We start from the raw sequence: 12,677 nt of genomic DNA, 5'->3' as shown, positions 1-12,677 counted from the left end.
AGAGGAAACCATAGTGACGGTCTGCGCATATTGATACGGAATGAGGGACATTAATTAATGACGCCACTTTATAAATAATGTGTTTTAAATTTTAAGACTGAGTAAAAAATATCAAGTCTTTTCAAGTAAACAGCTTCAAGTCGAGTCAAGTCCCAAGTCAATGGCATGAAAGTCAAAGTCAAGTCCGAGTCTTTGAGCATTTTTTCAAGTCAAGTCTCAAGTCGTGATTTTAACGACTCGAGTCTGACTCGAGTCCAAGTCATGTGACTCGAGTCCCCACCTCTGCCGACACCTGAGGGGGGCGTTTGAGAGAGGACGATCCGAGTAAAGTCGGATTCTGACAGGACTGATGAATGACGCTGGAATGGGGTCACTGGACTGATGGCTGACCTCACGGTGTGAAATAGAAATATCCCTGAAAACACCGAGAAACCGTCAGAAAACGCTATGATGGTCAAATAAAGGCAAGGCGTGACTTCCCACCTGTATATATTGACAAACTGTTTCCCCATGGACAGCGCTCCAGAGTGAAGGTCCAGTATGGAGGCCTGCAGGGAAAACACATATTACACAATTCAGTTCAACTACAGTAACGTGTGTGGCCAGTGTGTCGAGATTCAACGCCAATCAATCTCCAGTGTTTTTATTTTTTCGCAGATTGTTGCCCTTTGCTTGTTTACTGCTCATCAAATCTTCTGAGACAAAACGAGTCGGTTTCTCAGAGGCCGCTTTGCTGCTTTCAGTTGCTTCACTCAAATATCTGAAAACTCTGTAAAAAGTTTCTATCTCAGCTGAGGTCTCCTCGCTCAGTTTTCCTCAGCACCTCTTTATGCGCAGGGATATTGTACGACACCGCCCTCTACAGGTGCAAGGTAGAACTACTTGAACAGATCTAAAATGCCTACATTTCAATCTGAGGTTGTGTTCCCCAGCAGAAATCTACCACAAAAAAATAGAAATGAAGTCATTATATCAGCAGAATAAAGACACAATATTACCAAAAGAAAAGTTGTTTAAGTGAGGAAAAAAGCTTGGACAGTTACCAAAATCCTATGTGACCAACTCGTCTAGTTTGTGACTTTTTCTCTTCAAATTGCACACAGGTTACACAATCGTTTCAAAGTTCTGAAACTGATACTCATTATAATTTTATTTCATTTTTTTCTTTCTCCGAAGAGTTTTTGCGGCGTTAGTGGCTCGTATTTTTTCGACAGTAGGCAGACAGGAAGGAGGGTGAGGAGAGGGGGGAAGACATGCAGCAAAGGTCGTCGGGACCGGGAGTCAAACCCGCAACGTCCGCGTCGAGGACTAAGGCCTCCAAACTTGGGGCGTGCTAACCCCCTGCGCCACCACAGCACGCCCCATTATAATTTTATTTTCATATCATTACCATTTTATCCTCGTATCATTATGACTCTCATTACAGCTTGATCCTCATGACTTTTTGCCATTCAATTTTATCCCCGCATTCTTACGTCTTTTCACTGTACGCAAAAGTCCAAACACAGCAGCGTTTTTCAGCAGCTGAGCAGGAATATCTCTGGGTCGTCTGTGAAAACGTCCGGCAGCATGTCTCAACTCCGAGTGACTCTGTCACAGCACTTCACAGGCGCGCCGCTGAAATATTCATGAAGGCGGCATTTGAAGGTGAATTTAGCAAAGGACACCAACTCAATGAAGGCCCGCAGACCTCAGAACTCCTCAGCTAAAGGTGTTTCTACAAAGAATTGGATAAGAGGGGACGCTACACTCAGACTTTTATTTGTAGAACAAAAAAAACAAAAGGAAATATCTCTCCCAGCTATGCAGAAGTTTGTTTTGGTGTTTGTTGGTGTACCAAAGTATGGAAAAGATTAAGCAAAGCACCGGATCTATTACACAGACCTCTTACCAAGTATTTTTCATCAAGTTTCAAGAGCAGATATCTTTGAACACTTGAAATAAGATGAAACTTTCACTTAATTAAAGGGATGAACAACAAATGAATAACAATACATATCGTGATACATGGCACATGATCAATATTAATAGAGTATACATCTGATAGAATATTCAATATGTAGAATATTCACTGAACTTCGATCCTGAACCGCTCAGCATTCTGGGGGATGTAGGCAGAGGAAAGACTTCAGTCGCTCAACCTCTTCACGGCCAGTTAAGAAAGGTTGGTTGCATCAACTAATTCAATTTTTGGTTACCTAGCAACAACTTGTTGAGTAATGCGTGGAGCAGCAGTTTCAGGTTTTGCCTCATAACTACTTAAAAATAAAAACAACGGCGTCGAGAGAAATCTGTGAATAAAACAGGAAAACAAAGTCCCCAACACATTTTTTTCTTCTTATAAGCAAATATAATCTGCCAATTTAACAATCACTTTTTCATCAATAAATGATTGACTTAAAGCAAGCTCCTATTTCTTGCTGAAAAGTTACTTGTTAATTAGTTTCGCCTTATTTCAAATGTACTAAGATACAAAACAGGTGAAGCGTTCCCACGGCAGCAGGATGATATAACGTTATATGGAGGAAAAACAAAACCTTCCTTAAGCTGCGTAAGCTATTTCTGGGGGGATCCCCACTGGAGGAGCAATCCGCTGATTTAGTGACCAACAGCTTATCAAGTGTGAGGCCAAGCAAACATCCCTGAGCTCCACAGATAAGCAGGACTGGGGAGGATTCTGAAATACAGTAAATATTCTTATCATAAGCCAGATTTAAGCTGAAGAAAGCAAAAAAGTGGCATGTTTGTCTTTCGCTTAAAGTTTTGGTTCTCCAAAACCAGATGGTCACAAAATAAAATAAAATAAAACTAAAGCAAGCATACGGGAAAAACAGTTACTGGTTGTAAACAGCTTTGGTTCTTTTTACATATGATCATATAAAAAATAAAAAAATAATTTTAAAAAACCCTAAAGTTTTATATCCAAACTCCAAAAAATGAAACCCGATTACGAAAAGATCGACCAAGAAAACAAGACGTACTTCCAGACCTCAAGACTCGCATTTCTGGATTTTTTTTCAGCCATTTTAAATCAAGTTCTGGTCGTCCGGGTAGAAAGTACTAACTATGAGCCTATTTTAAAAAGATGATGAGTTTTACTTCTTGTTGGTTCCACAAAGTCAAAGTGCCGCAATGAAAGGCGAAGACTGGCTCCAGATCGGAAAATTGGAAGAAGGACAAATACCTGGAACACTACACCTTTCTGTTTCTATTTATTTCTTTGGTTTTTATATTTTGCTACAAGCGTAAGTGTATTTTGCTGAGGTTTTACACGACGGATAACACACACAAGTTCAATTACTGAACTAATTAAGTCAATGACGTTCAAACTTTTATCTAGGAGGTCCAAAGTCATCAAGTTGAAAGCATTTGGGGGGTCACGTTTTTTATATATACTTATTTAAAAAGTAAGAACCCAACTCTGCTTTAAACTTGAGAAAGTTTTCTTCTATTCAAAGCTGTGTACTATTTTATGCACAACCCCCCCCCAACTAATTAACGGTTGTGGCTGTAATGTAAAAGAAAAGTTCAAAGTCTATCAATGCTTTCGCCAAACGCTGCATGCTGTACGCACACTTTAATAATTAAAGAAAGAAAACTGTCGAAGTCTTCTGAAAGGAGCGAATTGCCTTCTGGCGCCTTGCCAAAGACACTCCCACACATCAACACTAACAAGCTCTCTGTCTTTGTTCTTTGGAGCTGTTAATTAGCAACGGTACACGGTAGGCGCGACACCTCTTGAGGATAAGTCTCTCTTTCCTTGATGAGAAGCCGTCACATGCGGCTTCTGCCGTCTGCAAATGAAACGACGGGTCGTTTCCTGACATTTTCTTGTCCTTGTTTGCCATCTTGACCATCAAAACGTGTTCTCGAGTAGCACAACACTAACTAACAATTAGTTTAATAAGTGATTCATCTATCGATTGTCGTAGCGAAACATATGTAGCAAAAAATCTGTACAATAAGGCATTTTTGAATAGGACTCAAAAATGCCTTATTGTACAGATTTTTTATTTAACCAGAAGTAGAAAAGTTGTAAATAAACAAATAATACAATTCTCTTTTTAATTAAGAAAAAAAACGTATTGCCTAAAATGCAACAACATAGCAGTCCTTTAGTAAATCTGAGGATTCACTGAGGATTCTTGCCTAAAACCCATTTACAGACAAAGGTGTTCTTTTTTATCTAAAAATGTAGAGTGTATATATTTCTTGTACAGTTTTGGCTTAATTATTGCTCCGCATGTGTCGTTTTATTCAGCAAACTTCCTTTTTTGAGTCTGAATACTTAATGATTAATCGGTTACTAAATTAGTTGATTATTTCAATAATCGATTAATCACAGTTAATGAAGATCGGTGCAGTTAACTATGATTAATTATGATTAATCACAATAAATTTGTTGAACATTATTTCAATAATCAATTTATTGAAAATGGCCATTTTTGGCCATACTGCAGCTAACTATTAATCGGTTACTGAATTAGTTGGCGATTATTTCAATAATTCATTCATCACAATTAATTATGATTTATACAATCAAACATTAAATTAGTGGATGTTATTTCAATAATAGACTAATCACGATTAGCTACAATTAATCGTTTACGGTCTAACAAAGAGCATCATCTTACAGCAAACTGAAGGACAGAAACGTTTTCATTACTACTTTTTTTTTGGTATTTATACTGCAGGTGAACAAGGATTTTAATTTGCGAGGAATTAAAATCTGGGTGTGTGAAATATTTACCCCTCCCTCGGACCCGGCCAGCGCCAGCCCCCTCTCAGCCAGCCTGCGAGCGAGAAGCAAAGAAAGCGTTCAGAAACCGACACAGTCGCGTGGAAAGGAGCCGAGGCGTGTTCGGGGTTCACCTCCGCAGGGCCTGAGCCTCTTCGCTCGTCACCACGCCGTCCGTGACGGCTCGGCCACACTTCTGAGGGGTGCAACCTGACAAACAGGGAAACATGAGGCAGCGTTTCACAACTCAGCGGCAAAATTAACATACACACACACACAAAAAAAAACATTTAGTGCATGAAAAAGAGTTTTTGTTCTAGATGAACGCTGAGTTTTGATTCGTTGTTGCAGAAGTTTAAGCAACTTCCTGTTTTGAGGCGGGACTGAAATGAAGTCTTGGGGCAAATTACCCGTATATCCATAACTGAATAGCTCCAAACATTGCTGCGGATCACTTAGGGAAACTACTGATCAAACACTCTTGACTTCTCAGTGACATCATGTCTAGAAACACTCTTAGTCTGCAGTGCCACCTGGTGGATCAAAAATTATATGGAAAAAAAACAACTGAAATCTGACATTATGTTAGGGGTTATGTATATACATGTATTAAAGTCCCTTTAAATAGATGTTAGAGAAGAGTTTGGTTTGGCCATCCTGCTGGTCAACAGGATGAAAAATAACTCCAATACTTTTTTATTGCTTACAAGAAAAACAAATTCAGTTGAGGCAACAAATTTACAAAGTCGCCACCCTCATCAAGCCAAAGCTATTAGTTAATATGAAGTCAGATGATACTGAGAAATCATTCAAGTTGTCTTGTCATCTGCAAAACATGCTGTCCTGGTCAGTTTTCCTACTTGTTTTGGATTTTAGTTGAAACATTGATCTGGTCTACTAACCTATCAATAAATACTGTTAACAGACTATCCCACAAAGCTGCATCAGATCCGGTACACAGAATTAGAACGTTTTTATTCAGCATTTTGAAGGACGTTCATCTAGGATATTTAATTCAACATGCTGCCGACAGCTGGAGTGAGAATGGCAACAATTGTGTCATGAGTGGAACTGACACAGGGCAGCCGCCTGTGAGTCTGGTAAGGGATTTAAAGATGCCACACTTGAATTGGCAACCAGTCATTGTACAGCTCAGAAAATAGTAAAGTGGAGAACAGTTTAAGCAACTGCTAACATGCTCAGGTAAAGCTTAGAAAGCAGGTTCCCCACTAAAAGCAAACTGTCTTCAAAGACCCTAAAATGTCTTCATGGGACATACAGCAGGTCCTTGCAACTGTGAAGACCATAAAGAATGTATAATAAGAAAGAAGCTGCACACTTCATGGGAAGAGTGCAAGGATTTCTCCTTGCACTCTTTCCAAGGTGCAAGGTTGGAAAGAGTAGACTTAAGTCTGACTTCAGTGAGTCACAAAGAATGTAATCAAAGACCATGACCCATATTCTCAAAGGTGCGTGGATGTGCCAGATTTTTCTCCCAGCTTAATAGAAACAAAAGTGAATGATCTGGAGTCAGCAAGTAGCTTCAGTTATTACAGGTAGAAACTAATGATCATGTCCAAAATCCAAAATCTGGGTGTAGTGATGGACTCAAGAGATAAACCTTTAAAGAGACATAAAGAAAGTTACAAAGTCGGCCTTCTAACATCTAAAGAACATTTTCAGGATTAAAAGTCCCAGCAATGTCTAGAGAAACTCATCCATGCATTTATCTTTAGTTGCGTTGATCAACAGTGTCTAACAGGTCTTCATAGGTCTACCAAAAAAAAAAAAAATCAATCAATCAATGAGACAGCTGCAGAACACTGGCGATAGATCACAACACCCCAGTTTTAAAGTCCCTCCAGTGGCTCCCCGTAGCTGAGAGAACAGACTTTAAAATACTGCTGTTAGTTTACAAATCACTGATCGGCTTAGAACCACACATCTGCTGTTGTTGTCTCAACCAGAACCAGACCAGAACCATTAAGTTCCTCTGGTTCTGGTCTGCCCTGCATCACCAGAACCAAGCAGCATTCAGTTTCTACAAAACAGCCAAAACACTGAGCTCCTTCAAATCTGGACTAAAAACCCACCTGTTTAGAGGTGGCTTTGATTAGTAGCAAATGAAACACTGATCAACATATCTGATGAATATTTGCTTGATGATTTTGATGATAGCATTTGACAAAATGTTATGTTATTCAATTTATGATATTTTTATGATGGAAATCACTTTCGACTGTCTTGTTGACAGCTGAAAGTGTCAACAAGACACTAAATAAACTTGACTTGACTAGTATTAGGATTCTTTGTCAATACGCAGCCTGAACTTCTGTGAGAAGGTTCTTGGACACAACAGAGAACAGGTTTTCCAGTTTCCCATGTAAATTACCATATACTACAAGATATAAGAGTTTGGAGTTCTTCAGAGTCAAAAAGAAATCCAGATGTGACTATTTCTTAACAAGGGAGATAATATTTAATGTGGAATCCCAAGTTTTTGACATGACTGAATATGTTCTAGGTACCATTAGCTGTAACAGTCAGCATGTCACATTATTGGAGAAGGATTAGTAATGCTGCTTTTTGTTCTTAACTAAGAAATTAGATGGGGGAGGGAGGTTTCAGTAGAGCCCAGAGCGTCACCTGGGTAGCGCTTGTAGTTCTCGTAGTCCTCTGAGCATTGGACGCTGTAGACCCTGGGCTGAGGCAAGATCATTTCCCTCTGACTGGCCAGAGTTTCTGTGATGTCACCGTCCAAGGAAGCCAGGTAGAGCCAGGCGGCAACTGTACTAACACACAGAGCAACCAGCAGCAAGGCCAGGAGCCCCCGGGAGCCCCGCCACGAAGACCCCTGCCTCAGGGCATTTCCCCTGGTCAGGACAAAGGTGAGTGACAATAAGCACAACATAACACACACACACACAATGTAATTGAATTTCTTTCATTTATTAGGTGTCTGTGTTGAAAAAGGGAACTCTGGAGGCAGTGAGTTGAACTGGACTGTATTTAGGGGTGTCAAAGAAAAGAGGGAGGAACACACCCAACACGTTTTAAGCTTCGTATTTGTAAAGAGTGTTAAAAGAAACATGCAACACTTCACAGTTTTGTACAATTTTTGAGTTGGTGTGTGGCATAAAATCCTAATAACAGGCATCCGAGTTTGTGGTTGTGACGTTGCAATGTGCACTGTACATTTGACAAACCGATATAAGATTATACTTAATAAGAGCTTCTGTAACACAGTTTTTTTTTTTTTTTTTAAAGAAAAAAAAACTCTAAATTGACGTGTTTTTGTACCATTTAGACCATAATTAATCAGGTCGAGCTTTAACTTGTTTTGCTGGCCGAAGCTGGAATTTTCGCTTCCATTCAGCGTCTCCAGCCTCCTTTAATGGTGGAAATTATCTTTGTTTCATTAGCTTACCTTTTAATTTTTCTTTCTATCTCTGCTGCATTCGGGCCCTTTGTGTTCCTCAGTCGTAGCAGAGCCATGTCACCTCAGCTAGCTTTCAACCCACAGCTGTTTGCACACCGCAAACATCCCGCACACCCCGCCAACAGCTCGTACGCCCGCCGGAAGCTCCCCAACTTCCTGCTAGCGCTTGTGTCGGCCCACCCCATTGGCTCTCCTAGCAGAGAAGCCTTGCTGTCATTGGTCCACGTGCAAAGTAGTTCCGCTGCAGCTAGAGGAAGCAAACAGAGGTTTGATTTTTAAGCTGAGCCCCTTTCTTGACTAATTTAGCTCTTTGAACCACACACGCTCCAATCTTAAACGCCTTGCACGGAGCTCGCATTTTATCAGAGAGTTTTCTTGACAACTACTTGACAAGGTAGGTTATACTGACCGGAAATAGAAAAGGAAGCGGACCTTTGAGGGGCTCTGGGTCGATTGGTTAATTCTAGGTCTTCGAAGATGAATGTCTCCATTTGGGTCTAACCCGTATGCTTCTATATTCTTTTCCTGAAGAAATTCTTTATTACCAATGAATTTAACTTCTTATATATATATATATATACTTACACATTGTCATTAATTATGGATATAAATACACAGAAAATGACCCAGGCTTTTGTATGATACCATTTGATTGAACTCATTTTTTTTCTAAACATCATTTCCATTTATTTAACAATCTGACCCCAAATTGTTATAAAATATAAGGACTCTATAAGCGATCTCCTGCTACAGATGTTATTTATTGTAGTCACGTGACAAATTTCCCTACGGTGGACTATGAGCATATTGTAGGCGATTATTTTAAAAATACTTTGTCAAAGCGGGTATAAAGTCCAATACGGAAACCCAGTAACGTCAAAAACACGAACTGTTTCTTGCGTCGGGTCGGGTCCCATTTTTTACCTTCTTGTTTCTCTTATTGTTTCTCCCGCTTTCTTCTCATTAACTAACAATTTTTCACCATGCGCATAAACTATTATTTGTCAGTTTTCTACGTAGGTCATTATTTTCATTAACTGTGGACCATAAACAATCATAAGAAAGCTCACATCTCATGTCTAACATAAATTGTATGTTATGTTCAAATAGTACTGTGTTTCACTCTGTTTCGGTGCTGAACTCTGTACGGAACAGTTTCTTGAGTCATAAAACCACACTTCCATACTGAAAAATACTTCCACCGCTGACTGTATTAGCTATATGTCACATTTAAAGGAGCTGGTAAGGTATTACCCAAACAACCGATGTAAAAGGGCAAAATAACACGTATCCAGTACAAAAAGTGTGTTCACAAACATATTGTTGCGCGTTTATTACAAGTTAAATTTTCACACATAATCAACATGCAAGGCACTCGTTAAGAATGCCTGGACACATTTTTCTGCAGGCGGAATGAATCCACCGTGGCCCAAAGGAAAGAAACTGGTCCACTTGGATTTGAAAGGCGCCCCGCCACGGGTTGAATACCTTCACAGGGTGAGCCTTCTCGTTCTTCTGGCATTCACACACCTGCTCAGTCGTTCCTGCTCACTATGCTCCACCTCCTCAGCTGATCGAGCTCTTCTCTCGGCTGGGAGTGGACGGCCTGCTGGTGGAGTATGAGGACATGTTCCCCTACGAGGGAGAGCTGCAGCTCCTGCAAGCCACAGCGCAGCCCGCTTACAGGTGCAGATCAGGGTGTCACTGGATCCACACAGCTTTTTTTATATCTGCCTTATAATTTCATATAGTAATCATTGCCGAAACGATTTGTCGGATTAATCGGGATGAGTAGGGTTGCTGGAATAATCACCAACTAATTTAGTAATCGATTAATCGTTTACTGGAGTATACAGACTCAAAGAAAACCACTCAGAGCAGTAATTAAACCAGAACCTCAGTAAATATGTATAAACATTTTGCAATAAAAATAGAAACACTTTTGTCTGCAAATGTGTTAGCCACATTTCATCAAGTGGAATAGTTCCAGCTTCACCCTGTTCAAATCCCCTAAAAGAATTGGAACAGACAATGAAATGTTTACTTTCTTATTTAAAACGAATTTTAATTCTTTATTTAAATTTTTTCCATGCAATGTGCTAATTTTTCAATCCGATTAATTGACTACTAATCAGAATAATCGCTAAATTAATTGATTACTAAAGTAATCGTTAGTCGCAGCCCTAATAACAAGCAGCCAATTTCATGTAACTTCATGATATATTGCAAAAGTTAAAAGTTTCTTTTGTTTTGTCATGTTACAAATCAAATTTTAGTGATTTTATTAAAGTTATTATACGATGTAGACAAATAGAGTAGTGTAAGGTTTTTTTTGTCAGAAAACTGGCTTGAATAATGAAATTCACATTGGTATCTTACTGATAAATAGCACTGAAAATGTTTCCTTCCACCTCACGGTTCTGCTCTTACTTTAGGGTTTTTATTAGTCAATAAAAAAAAAGCTTATTGCTGTAGCATGACAAAATATGGAACAGCTTAAGTAAATTCTTTAACCGTGGTTTGCTAGCCAGTATTTCATACCTTCATCACTTCACCGATGTCGTGTCGTGTTTTTAGCCGAGAGCAGGTCCTGTCCATTCAGGAATCTGCCAAAGCAAGAGGCATGGAGGTGATCCCACTAGTGCAGACCTTTGGACATATGGAGGTGTGGCAAACCCTTCAAATTGTCTCTTTACATTGTATATTCTGAAGTTGTTTAAGCTTTTAATCTCCCCCTTGACGTAGTTTGTGCTGAAGCACAGGCCCCTGTGGCACCTTAGAGAGGTCCCTCACTGCGTTGGCACCCTTAATCCCCACAAAGAGGAAGGAGTCAAGCTGGTGATGGAGATGCTGAGGCAGGTGGTTGAGCTGCATCCACATCTAAGAACAGTCCACATAGGGGCAGATGAGGTAGGAGTATTCCTATGGTTGGAGGCTTTAAGCTCTCTGTCTTTGTCTCATACGTGTTCCCGTTTTAAATACTTTAAGGTTTACACTCTTGGAGAAGGGGAGGACTCCAAGCTTTGGCTGGCTTCAACCGGTCGCTCAGTGGAACATCTCTTCCTCCGTCATGTGACCAAAATTGCCAAGGCTATTAAAGAGGCGTGGCCTGACATGAATATCATAATGTGGGATGACATGATGAGAGACATGAGCCACGACACGTTGAAAGGTGAGGAGGAAACGCTCCGTCCAACTCAGCCAATCACCAACATCTCAAATGCTGTTGGCTGTATTTTTCTCTTCAGTCCACTTGATTGGACATGTCTTCATTTAAACCCTTCTTGATTTGATTCCCCCACATGACAGCAAGTGGATTAGTAGGACTAGTTCAGCCTATGTTATGGGACTACACCCCAAACCTGGACGTGGATAAAACTGGTAAGACACTTCTCCTGACGCTCCTCAGAATCATGAGTTTGGTGTTCCTTAAACTTCTATCTTTCAAATTCTCTAATTGGAGCAATGAAGAAATCTCCACCACCAAGTTAGAACTGATAACAGAGAATGCATTAACACCAGCCCTGTTTAGTCCGCTTTAATCTAACAGTTGTCTTGAAAGTCCAATTTGTTTGTGGAGGTGTGAACACACAATCAGCTGAACCAAACCTACATCTTGGTTCAGTTGAAGTGAACTCTGGTGATGTTCGGATGTACATGTATATATGAATGTGAATCGGATGGCTAACACAGGAAGTGGACTACAGCGCAGACCATTCTGGGTAAATATAAACAAAACAATTGTGCAAATCTAGTGCTAGCAGGGGAAATAGCCAGTTGTCTTTTACCAAAGACAAAAGAGAAATCCTACAACCACTAAAATCTGATGCTACTTGATTTTTGTTTAAATTTCGTGAAGAAGTAAGTTGAGGTCAGTGTCTTCTTCAGAGGTTTTCATGTTGTTTGAAAAACCCGTGCCCCCAATCTGTGAAAGTAAGAAAACGTAACTAATGTTGCCAGTTTGGCTCGTAATCGAACCGGGTCTACCGAACTATCTGGTACGAAAACATTGCAAATGAATGAAAACGTTTTCAATTTAGTTTTAATTTAGATTTTTACGGTCAACTGAACTCCATTGACGCCCCGAATCAAACATTCCTGACTGTGTTTTCAGTGTCTTTGCTGGAGAAGTACCATGGCGCTGGTATGTCCGATCTGTGGGCAGCCAGCTCCTTCAAAGGCTCCACTTCTGTTCACACCTGTGTGACCTGCACCCAAAGACACGTGGATAATCACCTGCAGTGGCTGAAGGTGGCTGCTTCTCTGTCTGCTGCCATTAACATGAGGGGCATCGCCATCACAGGCTGGCAGCGGTAAGAATCAGAGGAAGTGGTTCGGAAAAATATCTACACCTCCTTACTCACATTTTGCCAAGAGACAAGCAAAGAATTTGGTGTGTCTTATTGCATTGCTCTGACATAAAATTCCAATAAAATATGTCCTTGTGGTTGGGAGTTGACAAAATGAGGAAAAAAATCCTCAGTTCTCGATTTTCTAATT

General features: G+C 40.1%; 2 protein-coding genes across 4 annotated transcripts in view; one reads left to right on the top strand and one right to left on the bottom strand.

Moving 5' to 3' along the window:
* The window catches only part of ogfod3 (2-oxoglutarate and iron dependent oxygenase domain containing 3), a 24,730-nt gene extending 16,387 nt beyond the window's left edge, over positions 1 to 8,343 (bottom strand). The window contains exons 1-5 of the mRNA XM_028030053.1: positions 8,166 to 8,343; positions 7,385 to 7,611; positions 4,873 to 4,948; positions 4,751 to 4,793; positions 484 to 548 (exon numbers count right to left, since the gene is read on the bottom strand). Coding sequence (XP_027885854.1) covers positions 484 to 548; positions 4,751 to 4,793; positions 4,873 to 4,948; positions 7,385 to 7,611; positions 8,166 to 8,233 — 479 coding nt within the window. The 5' untranslated portion in view covers positions 8,234 to 8,343. The remainder of the gene's footprint in view (positions 1 to 483; positions 549 to 4,750; positions 4,794 to 4,872; positions 4,949 to 7,384; positions 7,612 to 8,165) is intronic.
* The window catches only part of hexd (hexosaminidase d), a 6,812-nt gene continuing 1,740 nt past the window's right edge, over positions 7,606 to 12,677 (top strand). Inside the window, exons 1-8 of one of the 3 annotated variants that reach the window (XM_028030047.1) lie at positions 7,606 to 7,626; positions 9,586 to 9,674; positions 9,748 to 9,863; positions 10,755 to 10,842; positions 10,923 to 11,087; positions 11,166 to 11,349; positions 11,487 to 11,558; positions 12,292 to 12,490. In XM_028030047.1, coding sequence (XP_027885848.1) covers positions 9,591 to 9,674; positions 9,748 to 9,863; positions 10,755 to 10,842; positions 10,923 to 11,087; positions 11,166 to 11,349; positions 11,487 to 11,558; positions 12,292 to 12,490 — 908 coding nt within the window. In that variant the 5' untranslated portion in view covers positions 7,606 to 7,626; positions 9,586 to 9,590. Of the gene's footprint in view, positions 7,627 to 8,361; positions 8,572 to 9,585; positions 9,675 to 9,747; positions 9,864 to 10,754; positions 10,843 to 10,922; positions 11,088 to 11,165; positions 11,350 to 11,486; positions 11,559 to 12,291; positions 12,491 to 12,677 lie in introns of those variants that run through there. The other 2 variants (XM_028030046.1, XM_028030045.1) reach the window with 2 other exon arrangements.

Source organism: Xiphophorus couchianus, chromosome 10 (assembly GCF_001444195.1).
Source record: "Xiphophorus couchianus chromosome 10, X_couchianus-1.0, whole genome shotgun sequence".
Lineage (NCBI taxonomy): Eukaryota > Metazoa > Chordata > Actinopteri > Cyprinodontiformes > Poeciliidae > Xiphophorus > Xiphophorus couchianus.
This window is presented reverse-complemented; position numbering and strand designations above follow the sequence as displayed.